Source organism: Natator depressus, chromosome 2, assembly GCF_965152275.1.
Source record: "Natator depressus isolate rNatDep1 chromosome 2, rNatDep2.hap1, whole genome shotgun sequence".
NCBI lineage: Eukaryota > Metazoa > Chordata > Testudines > Cheloniidae > Natator > Natator depressus.
In genome coordinates this window covers 48,516,475-48,540,597 of record NC_134235.1, presented here as the reverse complement: position 1 = coordinate 48,540,597, position 24,123 = coordinate 48,516,475, and the positions used below count along the sequence as shown (strand labels likewise).

At 39.4% G+C, this 24,123-nt stretch overlaps 1 protein-coding gene across 14 annotated transcripts in view; it reads left to right on the top strand.

Annotated features, from left to right (window-relative positions):
• The window catches only part of RALYL (RALY RNA binding protein like), a 581,991-nt gene that overhangs the window by 412,254 nt on the left and 145,614 nt on the right, over window positions 1–24,123 (top strand). The window contains exon 1 of one of the 14 annotated variants that reach the window (XM_074944175.1): window positions 4,393–4,555. The exons of the other annotated variants lie outside the window; for them this stretch is intronic. Within the exon in view, the coding sequence (XP_074800276.1) occupies window positions 4,519–4,555 (37 nt within the window). The 5' untranslated portion in view covers window positions 4,393–4,518. Of the gene's footprint in view, window positions 1–4,392; window positions 4,556–24,123 lie in introns of those variants that run through there. 14 annotated transcript variants of the gene reach the window in all.

The following is a 24,123-nucleotide window of genomic DNA, read 5'->3' as shown; positions in this document are numbered from 1 at the left end:
AAACAGGCTACTAAGAGAAAGCAGAAGTCCTATAAGGAATGGAAGATGGGAAGGATCAACCTCTTGGAGGTCAAACAGCATAGGGAAAAATTGAAAACTGCCAAAAGCCAAGCAGAGTTGGACCTTGCAAAGGAAATTAAAACCAGTAGTAAAAGGTTCTATCACTATATAAATAAAAAGAAAACAAGGAAAGAAGTGGGACCACTAAGCACTGAGGATGGAGTGGAGTTTAAAGATAATCTAGACATTGCCCAACACCTAAACAAATTCTTGTCCTCAGTTTTTAATAAGGGTAATGAGGCGCTTTGGGGTAGTGGTAGGATGATTGATGGAAATGAGGATATGGAAGTAGAAATTGCCACATCTGAGGTGGAAGTCAAACTCAGACAGCTCAATGGAACCAAATCCTGGGGACCTGGATAATCTCCATCCAATAATATTAAAGAAACTTGCACATGAAATTAAGCCCAATAGCAAGGATTTTTAATGAATCTGTAAATTCGGGGGTTGTACCCTATGACTAGAGAATTGTTAATAAGATACATATTTTACAAAAGGGAAAAAAAGTGATCCAGGAAACTAAAGGCCCATTAGTTTGACCTCAATTGTATGCAAGGTTGTGGACAAATTTTGAAAGTAGTAGTAGTTAAGGACATAGAGGTAAATGGCAAGTGGGATAAAATACAAAATAGTTTTAGAAAAGGTAGATCATGCCTGACCAACCTGATCACTTCCTTTGAGAAGATAACTGATTTTTTTAGACAAAGTAAATGCAGTAGATCTGATTATTAGTTAAATTGGAGAAGTTGGGGATAAATATGAGAATCGAAAGGTGGGTAAGGGACTGGTTAAAGGGGAGACTACAGTGGGTCATACTGAAAGGTGAACTGTCAGGCTGGAGGGAGGTTACTGGTGGAGTTCCTCAGAGATCAGTCTTGGGACCAGTCCTATTTAATATTTTCATACATTACCTTAGCTCAAAAAGTGAGTGTATGCTAATAAAATGTGCAGATGACGACACAATATTGGGAGGTATTGCCAATACAGAAGAGGACTGGAATATCATACAAGAAGATCTGGAGGACCTTGAAATCTGGAATAATAGAAATGGGATTAAATTCAATAGTGCAAAGTGCAAGGTCATCCACTTAAGGACTAACAACAAGAATTTTTGTTATAAGCTGGGGACATATCAGTTGGAAGCAACAGAGGAGGAGAAAGACCTGTGTATATTGGTGGATCACACAATGACTATGAGCTGCCAATGTGAGGTGGCTGTGAAAAGGCTAATGCAATCCTGGGATGCATCAGGCAAGTTATTTCCAGTAGAGGTACGGAAGTGTTAGTACCATTATACAAGGCACTGGTGCAACCTCATCTAGAATACTGTGTGCAGTTCTGGTCTCCCATGTTTATGAAAGATGAATTCAAACTGAAGCAGCTGCAGAGAAAGGCTACTAGGATGGTCAGAGGAATGGAAAACCTACCTTACTAGAGGAGACTCAAGGAGCTTGGCTTGTTTAGCCTAACCAAATGAAAGCTGAGGTGAAATATGATTGTTCTCTAGAAATACATCATAGGGATAAACACCAGGGAAGGAGAGGAGTTATTTAAGTTAACCAATGCTGAGACAAGAACAAATGGCTATAAACTGGCCATTAACACATTTAGACTTGAAATTAGATGTAGGTTTCTAACCATCAGAGAGGAGTGAAGTTCTGGAACAGCCTTCCAAGGGAAGCAGTTGGGGGCAAAAAACCTGGATAAGTTTATATCGGGGATGGTATGATGAAACTGCCTACAATGGCATGTAGCCGATCTGTGAGTGCTAGCAGCAAATATTTCCATTGGCTGGAGATGGGGCACAGATAGGGAGGGCTCTGGGTCACGACAGAGAATTCTTTTCCAGGTGTCTGACTGGTGGCTCTTGTCGACATGCTCAGGGTCCAACTGTTCACCAGGAATTTTCCTGCAGGTCAGATTGACAGAGACCCTGTGGAGTTTTCATCTTCCTCTGCAGCAAAGGGCACAGGTCACTTGCTGGTTTAAGCGAAAGTAAATGGTGGTCTGTAACTTGAAGTCTTTAAATCAATAACTCAGCCAGCAGTTATAGGTGTATTACATAAGATAAGTGATCTCTCTCCTGCCATCCATCTCCACCCTCTGACAAACAGAGGCTAGAGACACCATTCCTTACCCATCCTGGCTAATAGCCATTAATGGACTTAACCTCCATGAATTTATCCAGTTCTCTTTTAAACCCTTTTATAGTCCTAGCCTTCACAACCTACTCAGACAAGGAGTTCCACAGGTTGACTGTGTGCTGAGTGAAGAAGAACTTCCTTTTATTTGTTTTAAACCTGCTGCCCATTTCATTTGGTGGCCCCTAGTTCTTATATTATGGGAACAAGTAAATAACTTTTCCTTATTCACTTTCTCCACACCACTCATGATTTTATATACCTCTATCATATCCCCCTTTAGTCTCATCTTTTCCAAGCTGAAAAGTCCTAGTCCCTTTAATCTCTCCTCATATGGGACCTGTTCCAAACCCCTAATCATTTTAGTTGCCCTTCTCTGAACCTTTTCTAATGCCACTATATCTTTTTTTAGATGAGGGGACCACATCTGTACACAGTATTCAAGATGTGGGCATACCATGGATTTATCTAAGGGCAATAAGATGTTCTCCGTCTTATTCTCTATCTTTTTTTAATGATTCCTAACATCTTGTTCGCTTTTTTGACTGCGCTGCACACTGCGAGGACGTCTTCAGAGAACTATCCACAATGACTCTAAGATCTCTCTCCTGATTAGTTGTAGCTAAATTAGCCCCCATCATATTGTATTTATAGTTGGGGTAATTTTTTCCAAAGTGCATTACTTTACATTTATCCACATTAAATTTCATTTGCCATTTTGTTGCCCAGTCACTTAATTTGGTGAGATCTTTTTTGAAGTTCTTCACAGTCTGCTTTGGTCTTAACTATCTTGAGCAGTTTAGTATCATCTGCAAACTTTGCCACCTCCCTGTTTACCCCTTTCTCCAGATAATTCATAAATTTATGAATAAGTTGAATAGGATTGGTCCTAGGACTGACCCTTGGGGAACACCACTAGTTATCCCTCTCCATTCTGAAAATTTACCATCTATTCCTACCCTTTGTTCCCTGTTTTCTAACCAGTTCTCAATCCATGAAAGGATCTTCCCTCTTATCCCATGACAACTTAATTCACATAAGAGTCTTTGGTGAGGGACCTTGTCAAAGGCTTTCAGGAAATCTAAGTGCATTATGTCCACTAGATCCCCCTTGTCCATGTTTGGTGACCCCTTCAAAGAACTCTAATAGATTAGTAAGACATGATCTCCCTTTACAGAAACCATGTTGACTTTTGCCCAACAATTTATGTTGTTCTATGTGTCTGACAATTTTATTCTTTACTATTGTTTCAACTAATTTGCCCGGTATTTACCGGTCTGTAATTGCCAGGATCACCTCTAGAGCCCTTCTTAAATATTGACGTTACATTAGCTATCTTCCAGTCACTGGGTACAGTAGTTGATTTAAAGGACAGGTTACAAACCATAGTTAAGAGTTCCACAATTTCACATTTGAGTTGTTTCAGAATTCTTCGGTGAATGCCATCTAGTCCCGGTGACTTGTTACTGTTAAATTTCTCAATTAATTCCAAAACCTCCTCTAGGGACACTTCAATCTGTGAGAACTCCTCAGATTTGTCACCTACAAAAGATGGCTCAGGATGGGGTGAGTGAGGTTCTGTGGTCTGCAATGTGCAGGAGATCAGAGTAGTTGATCATAATGGTCCGTTCTGGCCTTAAAGTCTATGAGAAAATAATTCAGAAATAAATACCCAAAGCAAGATGGAATTTTTAGATTCTGATCATATCTATTTGGTTAGCATAGTAACTCTTACAAAACTTATTTGTATTCATGAAGGGCCCAGTTTTGTAGTCCATATTCCTAAAGCAAAAATTCTGTTAATTTAGCCTAATGGTAGTTTTGCTGAGTCAGCAATTGAAGTTTGGGTGTATAATATTTCTAATGCCTTTACGTGCATATTTTGCAGCCTCTCAATGAAAAGTTAGTTTTTAATTATGCATACAGGTACTTATGCAAGATATTTTCCATGTACCTCTCCTATTTCATGGAATCTTTCTTGTCAAACTATTAAATCATAAATTACTGCATTCTTAATGCAGCATGGCTTAGTATGACACCTTATCCTGTATGGATTGTATTTGAGGTTCCCTAATGTTAGGGAAAATAAAGGAAGAAATTCATTTGCTCTCTAGGGTTCATGTTAGAGAAAATAGTTAGAGCCAGTAGCATCTCCCCTGGATTTTACAAAAATGGTATTACCCTGGCTTTCACTGAGACATTGCTGGTTACCTTCTGTCAGTGAGCAACTGTCTCACTGCAAAGCAGAAGCACAATCTCCTTTCTTTTGTGTCTGTGTTCAAGGCAGTTACTTCTTAGAGGGTGGAATTTCTTCACAATGACTATGTACAAGAGCAAACGCAGAAACCAAAGATGTAAGTAAACCTGAACTCTTTTTTTTATATATATATCTGACCATTGAGGGGAGAGGAAAAAACCCTCCAATATTATTGAAAACTATATATTACTTTTCCCCACAGTAGTTAAATAACACCAGAACAGCAAGAGTGGTATTTGCTACTCTTTAGGCTACAGTATCTATTTGTTAAGTGGATGAAGGATCTTAAAAATTAAAAATTAGCTCTCTTGTTACTATGGAAACCCTCAGTAAGTGACTGCTTTATAAAATCAACAAAGAGAGATTAAATGTAAGTTGAGTCTAGCCCCAGTGCCCTTTATTCAGGGCACAATGATTCGATAGTTATATCCTTCACCTTGATAGGGTTAGCACATTCTCACCTTGTGAAAATTCTTTTTGTAGATTTGGGAGGTTAGAGGTGCTAAACTTCAAAAGTGGTCATTTTCCACAATTACAGTTTGTTCTGTGGGAAGAAGCTACTGTAGTTTAAACAACACATACTATTGGGGGAGTCATAAATAATATGTTTAAAAGTAAAAATATCCTGAATTCTCATCAGCATGCTAAAGGCCAAATTTTCCACTTCCAAGAGCCTGTTTGGTGTCTTAAAATATGGCATTAGCTAAGCAATTTTAGTAACAATATTAGACACCTTTGCATAATGTTCTGGAGGAGTCGAGCCAAATCAAAATGTGATGTCATGGGTCAGGCTGTAAAGTATGTACTACTGAAAGTACAAGTAAAGTGAGACAAAAAAATAGGTGGGGAGGTAGTTTGCAGCTTGGGAGGGAGATATTCCATTTAGAAAACCTGTGTGGAGGGAGTGTGGGAAAAGCAGCAACCAAAATTAAAGCAAATATGGAGGCTGTTCTAACAGGAGCACTGTTACTCTTAAGCGTTTAGGGCTCTTTCCCGTTTTTCCACTGAACGCCAGTTTTTGGCTCTCAGAGATGAAGCTCTGTATGGGTCTTGCGTAGTTTTTCTTGTATCCCATAGCCAAAGTGATACACTGCATGTAAAAAAAGTTTCAGTGAGACACCTGTCTGTGGCTTCTAAAACCTCTGACATAGAGATCCATCTCCCCCTTTTCACATTCACATGGAAAGACCCACCTTAAACTTTGTCCTGGTAACTTCACAAGCAACAAAATAGATAACCCACTGTGTATAACTGAATTTGATTTACTGCAACAATAACATAGTTTCCGGATTCTTTTCTCTCTTATTTAGTGTGCCAGTTAAACACAAATATGTTTATCACAAGATCAGAAGCACTTTCATGCAAATGCAAAGCCTCCAAATATGTCAGATGAACCTTGGCATTTTACAACACTGTACGAATGGCAACATAGGATTATTTTTTAACAAAATTAATCTTTTCATTCATTCACCTCTCCCTTCTTCGTAGCTTGAACAGGTATATATTTTATGACAAATTTTAAAAAAGTAGATGATTACATTAAAGGAAGAAAAGTAGTGGATGCAAGGAACAGAATGAGTGTCTTTGACAAATCTCTTTTCTTTGACATTGTTTAATTTTTGCTGTGGAACAGCAATGATGGTTTCAGTTTAGTTATTATGTAAAGACTGGTGCGAATTCCAACAGTAACAGCTGAGAAGTCCTTCTGTTGCCAAAGTTATCGTCTTGTGTTCCCTTGTGCTCCTGTTTAATTTCAGTGAACATGTGAATGTGTCTGTGTGGGTGGCTAGGTTTTCATTTTTCTATGGGCACAGTCAAAAATAGGGAGGTAGTTTAGGGACGGGGAGGAAAATATTCCAAGGTATTCATGGAAACATTGTATGAGACCCAAGAAAGGATATTTTTATGAAGTGTAGTCAGATTTCTTTTTGATGAAGGAAAGTCTGATTTACCAATAGGAGGAAATTTTGAATTGCAAATGAGAGGAATCAGAAGTATAATTACAACAATGGCTGTTGGAATGATTTTGCTGAAAAACTAAAGTAATAGTTGGTTTGTAATTTTAATAAATGCTAATAAACTGCTGTTATAACCGTTTCCATTATGCCAAACATCTGCTGTATTATAGCAGGCAATTTTTAATACCTTATATTTAATTAGAATCTGCAAAATGTCAATATAAAATCTTAGCAGAGATTGTGTGTGTGTGTGTGTGTGTGTGTGTGTGTGTAATTTGGGAGATTTTCTGATACTTTCCCTAATCTTACAACTCAAAAGCTATTTGAAGGTTACAACGCATATAAATAATTGTTTTGAAATATCACAGAGGGATATCAGTACTAACTAGGTTACATAGGACATTTAATCCTTGACTTCTCCTATCAGTTTTTCTTGGAGAACACTTTCAAGCAAGCAAAACACAGATGTTATTCTTGAAGCCAATTTTGGTAGCACTAAAAAGACAATAATGAGATGTATTAGAGAGTCTATTCTGAGCATAAATTGGAAAAAACTGTTGGCATTTTCTTATGAAAATGTTTTGAACATCTGGCACAAAAGGCAAGTGAGCTTTGGGGCTTTCTTATTCATTAATTCCGGCTTCTCTGTCTGCTAAATGGTGCACACAATTTTCAGCATTGCTTTGTCAAAAGCTTCTGAAAGTACGAAAAAGAGTGCAATCATACAAAAATTGTTTGCTACAAACAATTTAAGAGCACTCTTATTCAGAAAGGGACACATAAAAATGGAGCCACTTGCAAGGTGCAGCTGTTTTACCTCTGGCACTTGTATATAACTCTACTTTTAAGCTTATTTGTACTTCATTTTGGATGCAGCATTTGTTTACTTAATTCTAATCCACCCAACAGTATGACATTCTGTATTAGGGTAGCTTTTGTTGTTGAATTTTGTTACATCAAACTTTTGGAAACAACCCTGTTGAGATCAAATGAAAAATCACAGTATATTATCTTAATTCTGGATTTTACTCGGACTGCATAAAATGACATAGTTATGCAATTGTAAGAGTGAATGTCTGAGACACAACATAACAGAATGAAACTGTTTATTTATAATTTTGTGAATTACACATTCTGTTCATTTCATAAGTAGATTACAACTAATGGGAATTAGACAAAATACTACTGTAAACTAGTAACATAATTTCACTAAATATCAAAATTTGGTAATATGTGCATGTATGATATATATGTATACATGTTTAGTGTGCATTATCCGCATCACTCTAAGGATACTGAATAACTACTGGGTTAGATTCACACTTTCTCACTTGTGTTGCCTCGGTGACTGAGTATATTGATGTATCTGACCCATTATACTACATACTCCTGCGGGAATTCTGTGCCACTGCACAATGCAGAATTTAATGCAGGAATTAACGTGCATGCGGAATATCCTTTCCCACACAGAAATGGGCTGCAGTGGTGGTAGCTGCCACTAGGGGCCACTGGACTCTGCAGAGCCCAGCTCACACGTAGAAGACACTGCTGCGGGGAGGGAGAGGGAGCTAGAGGGTTCCTGGCAGCCGCAGTTCCCAGCATGCCCTGAGGGAAGGAGAGGATGGTGCACAGGAAACTCCATTCAAGACTGTTTCTTCCTCTGGATCCCTGGGCTCGGGGGTGGGGGGGGGAGAGCATGCAGGTATCTGGGCCAAGGGTGCCCCGCAGCTGGGCCTTGAGGAGGAGGAGGGGGTGTGGGTATCTGGGCCAGGAGGGCCCCATGGCTGGGCTTGGTTGGGGGGGAAGACATGCTGCAGGTATCTAGCTGTTGGGGTGGCCCGCAGTTGGGCTCGGGGATGTGGGGGTTTGGGTGTATTGGCTTGGGGGGGTACACATGTCGGCTCTGGGGGAGAGGGGTTGTGGGTGTCTGGCCCCCGGCTGGGCTCTGGAGGGAGGGGGCAGAGAAACAAGAACTGGGTTGTCATAGGGGTTTCTTTAACTCTACTCCCAGGGGCATTTTTATGTTTGTCTGTATTGTTACAGACATACCAGCTGACTGGTATTTTGAAATAAACTACCAAAATAATTGAAACTAGTGTGACTATGTAGAGTTATTTTGACAAATAAAATTTGCAGAATTTTAAAATATTATACACAGAATTTAATTTTTTGGTGCAGAATGCCCCCAGGAGTAACTATAAACACTGAAATTTTGGTAACCATTTCTCCATCTAAGATAAGTGCTTTGGGGGACAGAGTTTAAATCTTAGACTAGCCTCCTCTGAAGCTGCTGTTAATGATGGGAATGGTCTTTATGGACCTACTCTCATATTGCTTGGGGAGATGCAGGATTTCTTCTTGAAGACTCTGATGCTCGGAGTCTGTGGACAGTTGTCAGATTGACTGTTGCAGGGATAAAGACGGCTGTCTCCTTAGACAGTGCTGTTCATTGGGAGTTAAAATATACCTTAGTTATAACCTACCCAAACTTTAAGGATTGTGCAGTTTGAGGTCAGGTACTTATCTGTTGCCTTCTTCAGTTTTATTTTCTTTGTCCTTGGAATGTCCATCACAAATGACAATGTCAACGTGAGAGTCTATAGCAGGCTGTGACGGGGCACATGCCAGGCACTGGCGCTGGTAGGGTAAAATAGAATACCTGTTCTCACTTTCAGGTGACATTGTAAACAAGAAGCGGGCAGCATTATTTCCTGCAAAAATATATTAATACATATTTTTAAAAAAAACTTGCTTGTCTGAGTGATTGGCTGAACAAGAAGTAAGACGGAGTGGACTTACAGGCTCTAGTTTTACATTGATTTTTGAATGCAAGTTTTTTTGTACATGATTCTATATTTGTAAGTTCAACTTTCATGATAAAGAGATTACACTGCAGTACTTTTATTAGGTGAATTGAAAAATACTATTTTTACATTGAAAATATTTGTAATAAAAATATAAACTGAGCACCATACACTTTGTATTCTGTGTTGTAATTGAAAGCAACGTATTTGAAAATGAACAAAACACCCAAAAATATTTAATGGTATTCTATTATTGTTTAACAGCGTGATTAATTGTGATGTTTTTAATCACACAATTAATCACTATGAATTTTTTTAATCACTTGACAGCCCTACTAATTAGGACTGATATTTGGAAGGTTCTGATTTTCTTAACGCCTGCAGACTTTTGTTTGTAATTGAACCTTATGAGGAAGAAAAAAAAAACTTAGATTTCTCTCTGTTCTTCTGTTTGTTCTGGCCTCAGAGCACATGCTCTACCTCTTTCATGATACCTGTCAAATTCATTTTGTCTGACTTTGCCTTTGGGCCCCAGGTTCCATTGTCCAGTTGTGGAATTCCATCCATGCAGGGGAAGTACGCTTACTGCAGAGTTTTGAGTAATACAAATTATCTAGTATATTACCTCATTACCTCATTACCTGCTGCAATATAAAATGCTGACCTGTGTTATGCAGGAGGTCAGATTTCTGGCCTTAAGATCTCTAAATCTATGAACTTCTCCCATGGTCTACTTTATTCTTTTAAGGCTCCTAGTTGCCTGGTTGACTACTACAAGGTCCTACCTTTTCCTCTGTCTTATCCTCTGTCTAGGACAGATTTGTAGTCCTATTCACTACATCTCCCATCTGCAACCAGTTTAGCTTTTTACAATACTGAATTTTCTTTAAACAAGTGTTAAAACATTTAAACTTATGTAGTTCCAGGTTAAGGCAGTACTTGTGGATGTTTGGAGGTGTCATCATACTGACACCTGGACAAAAGGAAAGGTGTTTGTAAAAACTCCATCAGTTAAACCCCCAGGTTAAAATCTAAGATTAAGTCTGCCCTTGATTACATTACTTTCATACAAGTCCCAGTAAAGTCCGTGGGAGTTGCATGCTCCTTTATGCATGTAACATTTGACCTATAAACTTGTTATAACCAAATGAGGGTATTTTCTGTTTTTCTAACGCTTGCCACAATCAGAAAGATATTGGACAACTGAAATCCCTGCTCTCTTCCTGACACTACCCAGGCAATCCTTTCTTAATACAGCATTAAAAGTTGTCATTGGGAAATTAAACATATAAAAAAGGCAATATTAAAGACATGGTCTAATAAATCCCATAAATATGACCTGTATCAAGCCATAACTAAAGAGAGGACTATGCACAGTCCTTGCACACTGACAACTTTATAAAAAAGGAATCATAAAGAGTTAAAAAATACATTCCAAATCTGAGTCTTATCTAAAATCTGATAAACAATTAAGTACGCGTTTACTGCTTTTAAAGCATCAGCCATGATCCAAATGCTACATAAAATGAGGCCAGTGTTCCTGTACTGCAAAGGTGTAATTCTGTCTTATTCTTTGAGAGCAGAATCCAGAAATTATTTCTCAGTCATTTCCAGGCAAAACTCCTACTGAAGGACTGTGTAAGAGCAGGATCTGGCCCTAAGAGAACCTCATTTTTGGCAACTATAATTATGAAACAAATTGTCAACGTTTTGCTCATAGCTTCAGTCACTAAAATCGTTTTTCCTATTTCATGTTTTACTTTTGAAATCTTGCATGTTTTTGACCCTATTATTCACCTAAACTTCTGCTTCCTTCTGTTCCATCTCAATCCCTGTAATTATTAATATATTAAGCACTCTCATAAATTGTTTGCTTATGTTAATTGTGGCTCAAGGTCACGGAATTTTCTGCCCTTGCTTAACACTAAGAAGATGTCTATTTTTTCTCCAAGCCTCAAGTGATCTCTGCAAACTATTCTTTATTTTGTGTTTGTCTTCATTTTCTAGAGAGAGTGCCTAGGTTATCACATGAAGCACTTTATAAATTCACTTTATAAATTCATATTGTATTGTAAGATTTGTTTTGACCCCTGGTGAGTTAGAAACTGCCTTAGAAAAACACCCACACATAATTCTTTAAACAAAATACACGTTCTTCGATTTCCTGGGTAGCTGTCTTATTAATAAGTTTCAAAGGCAATTGTATTGCTAACTGTGGAATCACTTCTGGTTCCATGATATAGCTAGATCTGTGTGTGCTTTGCTGCTTGGATGATATTTTGTGCTTGGATTATATTTTCTTGGTAATCACTTCCATTCCTTAAGATTTTGCTTACTTATTTTTAAAAACGTTTTGTTTTGTTGTGCTATTGGAGGGCAACGTGTTATTTCAAGACAAAACTGGAGCCTCTGTAGCAGTCCTCTTACAAACAGCAATCCTGCTTGATTCTCTAAAAGCAGCTTTTCTTCATTTTATGTGCTATTCTTTATTTTTCAGGGGAAAAAGCATAAACACTTTTCATCCATTATCAAAAACAGCCTGAAAGGGCAGGAGGAGGAGAGAAGAACCTGTCTTCATTTGGCCTCCATGATTGGACTAAGATCATAAGAAAATAGCAGCATATTAGCATTGCGTGCTAGTAAAATGTGACCTCTGCCCCATGCAGCAGACAGACACTGAAACTCCAGTGATGTTGCCCCGATAAGCCTTCCTAGTGGAGGTCATTTTATGTATCTGCCTTTCGCTGTTCTTCCTCTGTACTGAGTCTTGATAAAGTGGCCACAGATTCATTCACAATAAAGACTGGAGCCAGGGCTGGCCTTAGACCAAATGGCGCCCCAGGCGAGGAGCATCTATGCCCCCCATCCCCCATTTGTTAAACTTCTGAATAACTTATTTTTATGGCATTTGTAGCCCATTTCATGATTTGCATGAATGATTTATCCCTGTCATATAAGATCCGTAAATCTGTATTTATTCATGCCTGTAGCGAGGCAATGACTCACAGGTGCGGCGCCTCCTGCTGGTTGTCCTGGGAATTAACTCTTCAGCCTCCGGAGTGCCCTCTGCAGGCTGGTGTCTCTCCTGCTGCTGGCCCCCGTGTCCCTCCCGGACCCCAGTGCCCCTCTACATCAGGGTTCTGCTCCCAGCAGTAGCCCACAATCTGGGTCTCCCCACCCAGGGGAACCCCCAACCCTCTATCCCCACCTTGCCTCAGTGGCTACTGCCAGTCACCATGTAGCCCCCACTCACTGGGGCAGACTGCAATCTGTAAAGCACTCATCATCGGCCAGGGGGTTGGACCAGCTGCCTCTGCTTATTCCCAGGCTACACCTCTGTAGCCCCAGTACCTTTCCTGGCCTTTAGCCAGGAAAAGTAGTAGCGGTCACAATGTCCATTGACTGAGTTTGTGATGCCTTGTTTGCAATGTTTACTTGGAACAGAATATCGTGCTAAACCACATGGAGACCAGAAATTTGAAGTCCGTGATCTGGTTTGCCAGGCTTTGTGCCTCATGTCGGATTCCAGCCTTGGCTTTGCTTAACTGCGCCAGTTCCATAAGGGCATCATAAACCTCAGTCACTTAGTACCTCACTGGCCGTACACTGTCAATGTGGCTCTCCCAGCGCATGTCACTTAACAGCTTCATGGTCAGATTTGTAACATTATACAGAAGGATTTTCCACCTGGTAGTTGATGCTGAAAACATCACATTAAACGTTAAGCATAGCAAAAGAAATAAAAGTATTGTTGCGTAGATAGGGGATATCTCCGGCATCTCGTTAAATATGTTCTTTATCAGTTACTGCTTACGCTCTTCAAGTCTTAAAACACAAGTACACTTTCACATTTACACAATAAAACAAGGTGCACAATATCGCAGTTGGGTTCTCATGTCATTTCAGTTTGTTCTTATATGTCTCTGACTGGTGACACCCTGCCCCTTGTATACCCATGGCTGACAACATTCTAGGAGGTTTGAGGAAAATGTAGTTCTCAGAAAGTCTGGAATGTTCGACAAGATTCTACAAAGGTCCAGAACATTCTAGGAGGTTAGTGAGAAATGAATCCACATATGGGATACCTGAAACATTATTTCAAACATTCTATTTTCCCTTTTGTCACTAACAACAAAAACAGCTCCCCAAGTCCCACTCCCCCCAAGCCCGGCACCCTAGGCATTTGCCTTGGTCACCTGACCCTAAATCCGGCTCTGACTGGAGCTAACGCAGTGCTGGGCAAATAACTTGACTTCTCAGTTTGCTGCAGTTTAAAAAAGTTGATTGGGTTGAACAAAAACTGAAAATTCTGAAAAAACTATTGGCAAATTGAAAAAGTCAACGTATTTAATTTCAGACAAATTAAACATTTTCTTCAGCCTAAGCTAGATTCACAAAATAGCTGGAGGAGGAGGTGGTACTTCCCTGATAACCATTTGCCGAGTGATTAGAGCACTCACCCAAGACATGGGAGAGCCAGGTTCCAGTCCCCCTGCTCCAATTACTGTTTAATTATTTATACACAGTGGAACTGCTTCAACATGAGAGAGTGAGAGACACGCATCTCCACATACAGGGCATTCTCCTGAGAAGTAGGAGACCCAGGTTCACATCTCTTCCCCACATCACACAAAGGGAGGAATTGACCCCTAGATAAGTGCCCTAACCACTAATATAAAGTGACAGCAGGGTCACCACCTAAGTTCCAGAAAAATAATTTGTGACAAATTTGTAAATAGCTTTGGGTAGACCAAAATTGCATTTTTAGTGGATCAAATGTTTGTCTGAAAAATTTCACCTAGCTCTGTGGTAGACACCTCTTTTTAGTCTTTTCCTGGAATTCAGATTGCTTTTAAGCATTAAGAGCATGTTTTTCCATAAATTCATATCACTGAATTAGTAGGTCTGTCTATTGAGGTTCATATTTTGTCACGCACCATCATCATAATATCTAAACATCATACTCCCACTGGTCCCAATCATCAACTCTTTAGAAAGGACAGATTGTTCAAAGACTCCTCGGTAACCTCCCCCTGGACATCCAAGCTATTTGATATATGCTGCACACTTGACCTTGAACAGTTATTGCAGATAAAACTGTCTGGACAGAAACCTCTCTCCTTTTCTGAAAAAGGACTTACTTAACTTGCACGATGAAGTAGAAGTGCACAACAAACAATTCTCTACATGATCATCTCTCATATAAAGGCATGCATAGGCAGTGATGTGCACTTATGAAAAAAATCTGCCATTTTAAGCTTTTTCCTGATATTCTGAGCTGAAGAATGCATTGATTGCAAAAAGAAATACAATATATACTGTAAATATTTCACATTTATTTTTTATCTTGATTATCACAGATGAACAGCTGTGAATTTGTGATTTTTATAATGAGCATATTAATGCTTATTTTGGAGTTAAATTTCTAGGGAGCAGCTCAAGTCAGCTGTACTCTACTTTGAACATAAACGGAATATTTTATTGATAATCATATAAATATTTTGCCTATATCTGACCTACAGATTTCCTCCTGGTATGCAGAAGTGAGAATCTGGAGGAAAAACTGGGCACAAGAAAATTAGCTGTCTTCGTAGTGTACTGTAATCTTTTTCAGTGAGATGTTACAAATAAACCCTGTTAGTTTAATTACAACTTCCTTCCTCAAAATTAATACTTGGCTAATAATGCAATTAAGATTTCACAAATATTCACTGGCGTAAAGACTACTTACCCCAATGACATTCACAATCTTATATTTGTTTTCTGAGACTATTTATGCAAATGATTTAAGTTGTTAGCAATGTTTTTTGTTAGAGGGTTTTGAGGTTTATTTTAAGAGACTGAGGAAAGAGCATCATCTCATGAATACTAGTGTGACTATATGTCTATAAATACTAGCTGTGAACTTCTATGTTAGAAATGTTCCTATGTCCATCTCGAAATCTTTGATTTCTCTCCTCTTGTGTATAAAAGTTTGTCATCCATTCAGGGAAGAAAATAGATAAATAACTTAGGTGAATAGTCACTAATAGTTGAAGACACAAGTCTAATAAGCATAGTAAGAGTGAATAGGCTGAAAAGTGTTTATTGACCAATTTTGAACAACAAACAAATTCATATAAACTCAGTCTGTTTAAACTATTATGAAGAGGGGAAAAAGGGATGAGGGTACAGCCCTTTAAAAAGTTAATTTGCTATGAATATTTCCCTGAGTTCCACTCAAAATACATTCACATTGTTGTCCAAGCTCAGAATTGCATGTAGTATTTAGTAAGAAAAATATTTATACAGAAAAAAACCTTTATTACAGTTGAAAAACAAAGTGGCATCAGCATTTGAGGCGTATTCCTGTAGGCTGTACAGTATGTATTCAGACAAATAGAGAGATCCACCAAGGATTTATCTATATTCAGCCATCTGGCCAACTAGTGTCCAAAACACATGGTAGCTCGATTTGAAAGTTGGATGTGCTAGCATCTAAACTTTGCTAGCATCTAAACTATTCTCTAATGGTCAAATGAGGACACAGGTATGTAAACAGAAACACAATTGGAAGAAAAAGGAAAAATACTGTAATATACCTTATAGGAGGGCTGAAAGTTCCTTCAGTAGCATCACAGTAGTTCCCATTTCCATCACATAATATTCCTCCTGCCAGGAATTTGTACCTTAGGTACACAAAAGCCATCTGTTTTACGGTGAGTATTTAAAATCCCTAGGAAGTGATTAATATATAATTTTTCCCATTATCATTTGATTCTTGGCACACACAAAGCAATTGAAACCAATGGGTTTTCATGCATATATTTAATTATATGCAAGTAATATCCACTTGAGAACATTCAATCTTGTGTATGTGTATAGTTAAGGGGAGTTGGGGTTTCAAAAGCCCAAATGAAAGGCACTTTTAATGGGAGTTAGGCTCCTAATTACAATTTGTGCCTTTGAATGTCATCTCCCCCCCCCTCGTCCCCGCACTGCCCTTTTTGTTTTATTAATTAATGTTATAGGAATCTAGTGCTTGATCATGCACCTAGGTGTCACGGCTGGGTCGTGGGCAGCCAGACCTAGTAGAGAGAGCTAGAATCCACAGTCACAAGACAAGAGTCAGCTGGGTCAGGATGCCAGGAGGTCAGAAGCAGGAGACAAACTGGAGATCAGAACCACAAGTTAGGAACCAGAGTCAGGCCAAGTCAGGATACCAGAGTGTCAGAGTCAGGAGACAAACTGAAGGTCAGAACCATGAATCAGATTCCAGGAGACATGCAGGGTCAGGATACCAGGACACCAAGCTGCTGGAGCGGGAGCGAGAGCGGGAGAAGAAAGCACAAGGCACATGGTCCAGAGTCCACTGGAGTCCAGTTATTCAGACAGCTTCCTGTTCCGGCTATTGGCTTAAGTAGGGCCAGCCAGCCAATCAGCTGCTCTGGGACTCTGTGAATAGGACTGCAGGGGCAAAGCCTCAAACTGGGGCTGGGCTTCATGGGTCTTAGGAAAGCATCAACACGCTGTCAGATGGAGGGTTGGAGCACGGGTGCTCCTATAAATCCTGCAGACCCAGGTTTGACATGCTTGGGTCATGACACTAGGCGAGGGATGGGCAAACTTTTCGGCCCGAGGGCCACATCAGGGTGCAAAACTGTATCGAGGGCCAGGTGGGGAAGGCTGTGCCTCCCTAAACAACCTGGCCCCCACCCTCTATCCGCCCCCTCCCACTTCCCGCCCCTTGACTGCCCCCCTCAGAATTCCCCACCCATCCAATCCCCCTGCTCCCCGTCCCCTGACTGCCCCCCCCGAACCTCTGCCCTATCCAACCGCCCCTGTTCCCCGTCACCTGACTGCCCCCTCTCGGGACTCCCCGCCCCAAACCATGCCCCCCTGGGACCAAACCCCCTATCCAATCGCCCCCTGCTGTCTGACTCTCCCCAGGACACCCTGCCCCTTATCCAACCCACCGGCCCCAGTCCCCTTACCATGCCGCTCAGAGCAATATGTCTGGGAGCCACACTGTCCGGCCGGAGCCAGACACGCTGCCGCGCTGCCCTGCATGAGTGCACAGCTCCGCTGCCCAGAGTGCTGCCCGCACGGCAGTGTGGCTGTGAGGGAGGGGAGACAGCAGGGGAAGAGCAGGGGCTAGCCTCCTGGGACAGGAGCTCAGCGGCTGGGCCGGACGATCCCGCGGGCCGTAGTTTGCCCACCTCTGCACTAGGCCATAAAATTAATGGCAAAACTCACATTGACTTAAATGGCACAGAATCAAGCCCTTAATGCTCAGGAAAGACTTACTATCTTGCAGCCCACACATCAGATGCAGTGAAAACAGCAGTGTAAGATATCCCCTACTGCCTTGATAGTGTGCCTTAACCATGAGGTGACCAGACCAGTCTGTTTGTCTGACACTGTCATAAAGGGTGTCAGACATTTGTGAGGGAACTTAATGGAGAACACTAAACTTATTTCATATGGGCCTACCAAACAGCCATTAGGCAGTAAAACTTTTCAGTCATTATTGGCTTGGGTTTGCATCAGCAATCTAAGGAAAATGACTTTGGATGATCTCATTTCCCCACTTTGTGCCTTTTCAAGTGGAAAAATAAGATACAGGAAGTGTTGGATGGATAGAGTGACCAGATAGTAAATGTGAAAAATCTGGACAGGGGGTGTGGGGTAATTGGCACCTATATAAGAAAAAGCTCCAAATATTGGGACTGTCCCTATAAAATCGGGACATCTGGTCACCCTATGGATGGAGGCTTGCTAAAAACTGATCAGAGTAACCTCATTCAGCTTTATTGCCTCCCAATTCTAGAATGTCATTTGGACCAGATGTCAATATAGTGACAGCAGACAGCTCTTGCTTAACATAAGATGTCACCATACCACTTGTGATGGTGGTGAGCCACGACAGCATAGACTGTAACTGAAAGTTGCACTTCAATGATGGAGTGTGTCCCCTGGAGCACAACTGCATGTGCTTCAAGATGTGTAGCTAGCTGGAGGAGGATGTCCCTTTTTGCCCCCAATAGCTCCTCGATATTGAAATGCAGCATATTGAGAACTGGCCCCAGAGCTAGAGTTTGTGGCATTGGCCCTAAAAGGGACCCCAATGGAGGACGACTCTTTTGAGCTGATTGTTACTTGGAACGCAAGTCTATGTCCCACATGTTGTCTACTTTCATTTTGCTTTATGCTACTCCCAGAAGTGCTGACTCCATATTACACATTAACACTTCTTCAGTATATCGTTGTTGTTTTTTAAAAAAATACTGTGTACTTGAATGTAGTCCCGTTGAAGTCAATAGATGTTTTGCTGCTGACTTCAGCAGGTACAAGGTTGGGTCTTACAATGATCACCCTTAAAAACTTGCCAATTGCCTTGGACAATTCCATAGGTAATCAAATAACTTTATCTCATGGTTTGTAGTATTTTAGGTATTCCCTCTAGTAAGGATAAGGAAAATCGGATACTACTGACAACTGGGAGATTTTTAAAAGGCAGCTAGGCACCTAACTACTATTTGTGTCTGACAATCTGCCGCCCTCCCTTCTCTATTGATGTAAGGCAAAACTGGCAAGTCCCTACTGCATGTCCTTTATTAGAGGAGCATTAAAAAGCAACAAACATCTTTTATTCTGTTTCTAATTCTCTGTGATCAGAACGAAACCATCAGCCAGACCAATTTAAATTACATTTTGTAAAATAAATGCTTTTTGACGAACCACGTATTTGGCCATGCTTCAACCAAATGCAAATTAAGCAGCCAATTTATAATTCCTGCAATAACAGGCGTTTGTAAGTGAAGCCATCACCAGTCTTGAATATACTCATACTGCTCAGTGTTAGTATAATCTTCCAAATTTAAATAATTCAAAACCTCTGGAACATGAATATAATTTAACACTTCATATGACCTGCTGGTGTGAATGTGCTGCTGCACCCTCTGGGAAACACATGACAGCAATGTTAAGAGTTCTCTGATGAGCTTGTCTGTGTTGAGAAAGACCAAAAGATTTGTTACAATCATATCAAGATTCGGGGTTTTTAAAGGAAGATTTAGTAGCCTTTTATTGGGACTTCTAGATTCAAATTGTGATAATGACTTTGTCTTCCATGGTGTGCTTTCATCTTTGAGTTTGTATGATGTACTGAAGCATCTGTGAAGTATTAGTGGAAATTTTAGGTGTTATAGGGTTCTCATCATGTGTTTTATTAACCAGTTAAAAGTAAGCTGTTCTATGAGTATCCTTAGATTATTAACTTTCAGTTTGATTTTCCAGATAACCACAAGGAGGTACTATCTTGTGATCTCTGAGCTTGGATTTATTCCTCTTTTTTGTCATGGATGATGATAGTACAAGAATTAATTAAAAATCATCAGAGGAAACATGGTACTATGGTATTTGAATTGAATTATTCTCAGCATTTCCATAACACTAGTGTGAAAAATTTCATAATCTCACAGGCATACTTTCTTTTAGAATAACCTATCTTGATTGTATTATTTTAGCCACACATCTCCTATGTCACTCACATTTTTTCAGAAATTATTCTGCATAGTTAAATTCTGCTTTGACTTGTATTGCTGACTTTACATTTTGTTGTTGTTTGTTTTACAATAAATAGGACACAGCCCTAGGTAAAAGGAGAATGTAGACAAAAATGATGCGTGGGAATGGTGTTCTGTTCATTCATAGACTACACTTAAAGCATTTCCACGTGGTGTCTTGTTTTGGACCTCCTTTAGGAATACCAAACATTCCTCTTCTTCACGTGATCAGGATGTAAAAATTCAGAATGAGAATGAGCCCACTCGTGTTAGGATAACCAGTAATCATAACCTTATTTTGAAAGAACTCTCTCACTCTCAGAGCCATCTAAATTTCACCTGTCTGGGGATTTTGGAGCAACTCATTTCATCCCTTGTTTAAAAGCTGATATTGTCCCATTCTATTAATTCTGTGGAGAAAAACAGTTCTGGGTCTTTCCAAAATTTATACCAGAACAACCTGATAGATTACTTAATGAAAGATGCTAAAACAAATGGATCCTTCCTTTTTGGCATCATAACTTTACCGGCAAGGACCAGAAATTCTGTCTGAACTGAAATTCAGTTCTCAAGCAGCTGGAAGCTCAACATGTTACCATGAGGCCAGAAATATTGGATATAGCTTAGCTCCTCTGTGTATTTCGTTGCGTTTCATTAATTTCCCCCATGGAACCATTTCAAAGCTATTTCAGTAATTCAGATGATATTATAAACCCTAAGAATGTTGTATTCTGAAGGCATCCATTGATTATGGAGCATAACTTTGTCAATGTTTCCTGATGTGCAGTAAACCTGCTGTGTAGCCGTCCTTTAATTTTATGGCATGTTAGGCTGCTACATAGTCTTAAATATTGTCTGTCTAATTAACACTCCTGATTTCATCACTGCACACCAGCGATTCCTTCTGGCACTTTCCTTTCATTGTCTGTGTGCTGCTGCTGTTCAGGTGTGATGCAGCACAGGCATCATTCCCCCCCTGCATTTGGCATGCATAGTTTAGCTTTGTTTTGTGATGTATAACTACTGGCAAGGTCCTTACATTAAAACTGAGACTGCAATCTCTTGACAAAAGACCAACCAAGAATGCATGCAGGTTACACCTGTTTCATTTCCTCATCTGTGCAAATTTGATTTGCAACAATGCCAGTTAATTATTTTGATCAATTAATCTTCTCAGCCTAGTCAGTTCACCAAGGAAAATGGAGAGTGTTAAACAAGGATGTTGATAAAGTTGGAATGTGTCTGTGTGAAAGAGCAATTAGTTTGATGCATGTTTTAATCAAAGCTGTATGCATGTGGCCTTTGCCAGATATTACTTCTGCTCATGCACAAAAGAAATATGCTGCTGCTACAGTTTTAATTTCACACTCCTCTAAGAAGAGTAATTTTGATGCTTATCATAATCCTGATAAGTGTGGCCGTTAAGTTATCACTGAAATATAACTCTGAGCCCCCTAGATTTAGGAATGCAAGTCACTGTGAAGGATCATAAAACTGTCAGACCCTGGATACGTGAAACTCATAACGAATGTTGCTGAAGCTTGTGTGTTGGGCCTATAAACATTAACTGTGAGGAAAAGCCTAATCTGCTTGATAAACAGCCCACATAAACACTATTTAAGCCTTTCCTGGTTGTAAAAATGATCATAGGTAACATTCTTAAACTTTAACAACAAAGGCATGACATTGCTGCAGCTCAGTGTAAATTGGAAGAGAGTTCTGAAATCTCTATTCAGTTCTTAAAATAATTGGTTCACACTAAATTATGCTCTTCAGTGAACTGACACCTGGATGACTAAAAACAACTGAGATAAATGTCTAAAACCTCTTGAGGTTGCTGAAGGAATTCTTTGTTCTAACTTCTAAATCATTTCATGAATCTTAAAACAGCCAAAATCAAATTTCAAGTTATACTTTAAAACCAACAGACCTGCTTGTTGGTTAACACAAAAGAAAATGTGCCGTGTTTTGTTTGTTTTTTATATCTTCAAATGAACTGAACTGTGAATATATTAAAAAATCAATGTTTAATGGCTGATTTATAAAGTTACCTAAATTAGTGTCATCTATAGTTACAGCAGCTGATATAAAATCCTCCAGTACTAGGATAAAAGATGATCACTAACTGGAGGGGCAGAAAGATATCTGCATCACACAAGTCCTGTGTTGCCAGTATCTTCAAAAGTGGCTCCCATAAAATTTCCTTCTTACCTCTCTGGTACAAAATATTTGTCAACCAGAGGGATTGGGGATTGTTTTATTTCCCTTGGTTATGTTTATGAGAAGGTGTTTATGAGAAGGTGGCTGTATTTACAAAGACATGAGGCAACTTCATCTGACAAACATCTACGTTAAGTGCATTGACTGGAAATCTTGAGACATTATTCCTGAAAATATATATTACATATGTGGCATAGCAAAGCGTTCCACCTGCGTAATTAGAAGTGAAGGCTTTGTAAACGGGAGAGGCTGGCACCTTGAGGATTCTCCCAGGCAATTTCTTTTAAGATACTTGCTTTTTGTTGTAGTCTTTTCCATTCCAAAAACAACAAATGTGCCCTTTAGAAGATTTTTATGAACTCTAGGGATATGTTCTCTGCAACAGGCATGAATTTAGGCAAGGAAGAGATGTTCTTCAGTAGAGGCACACACAAAAAATTATTCCACGCCCTTCATTTAGTTTGATGGCAGAATTTTAACAAGGGACTTCTGGGAGTTTCCAGCATATCACTGTCCCATGCCATAGTATTACAAATTTTGGACTCATGAGAATTTATACCTTCATTTGATATATCATGCAATAGCCACTTCTGCAATCAGGATACTGGATTAGATGGATTATCAGTCTATTTCAGAATAGTAATTTTATGTACATAGTAGTAAGATACAATTTTTATAATTAACCACTATGTCTGAAATTCAGGCTCAGCAATAAGTAGCTTGCATATGTTTTCAGAAATGTTATATGTTTTTAATATGTAAACATAATTAAAGGGTATATTGTTAAGACCAGATTTCTTTTCATACTATAGGCTTGGCTATATACCAATGCAACATCGCTAGTAGTAGCTACAGCAATAGCTATAGTGTAGACAAGACAGGTGTTTTATCATTGTATGATGCTACAGCTTCCACCATTGATGGTGACATATGCTGTAAGCTGTGCCATTTTGTCTTTTTAAACTATAGCAATAATTGTCATTTTGGTCCTTTTAAACTTGATGTGTAGTCACGGTCATTAGTTGTTTCCTGTGCATCTGGAGGATGCAATCCTGCAAGCAACACACCTTATAGGAGAGCTCATTAGTTGATGGCCTTGCATTGATAATCTGGAACAGTTCAGACACTGTCCATTTGCTATTTTTCTTGAAAGATAAAGTCGGCTCCTCACCTCATCAGGATGGTATGCATGAAGTTCCCAAACAGTTCAAAACCACAGAGGCCGAATTTTCTAAGAATAGAGAGACAATCAGGTTAAAACAAACCACATATTTTGGATGACATATCTAGTCTAAGCTTGATAGATCCCATTTGTGTGTTTAGGGAAAATAATTAATGTCTTACCTTTCTTTAAAGTGAATCATTTTTCCTCTCTCGCTCTCTTACTAGGCAGCATGTCAAGGACATTGCCCCTAGTCTCAGATGTTTCAAGTCATCTTCCTTTTCAATTTTATCCTTCAGATCCTAGTCCATTATTCCTTTATAGTTTGTGCCATTTTGGGTGTTGAACATGTGACAGAATTGATTATCATATCAGACCCACAGGTCAAGGTTATATCAGCCTTTCAACTATTTAATATGTGATCAGGTGAATAGTCTCTTGTCTTTCATAAAATGGCAGTTGTCCTCTACGTCTGCTGACATCCCCTGAAGACCATCCTGCTCTGGAGTTATTTGCCTATTTCCTTGCTCAGAACCTAGCATTTCAAATTCCACTTTGGTCTTGCCTGGATCTTAGTATCTTATTTACAAATACCATCCCCCACTCCAATTGAGTTCTGCTCTTTTCTTCTGTGCTAATGACCATGTTTTAGCATTTTAATGGTGCTGGCTGGAAACCTATTTTAAACCAGTATTTTAAAGAGACTGGATCAATGATTTTCTTACAGTTCCCTCTTCTCTATATTCTACTCTATATTTAAAAATGACAGATGAATAGACACTCTGTGTCACTAATGCTTAATGGAACATTCACACATACTATTGTCACTAGCTGTGAGAAATTTAACCTGTAGAGATTCTTCAAGCAAAATTATGAAAATGCACGAACATGAAACAATTGCAGAAAACAATTGATACAGACAGGTCTGAAATATGCCATAATCATTATGTGTCTAGTAAAATATGTAATTACTT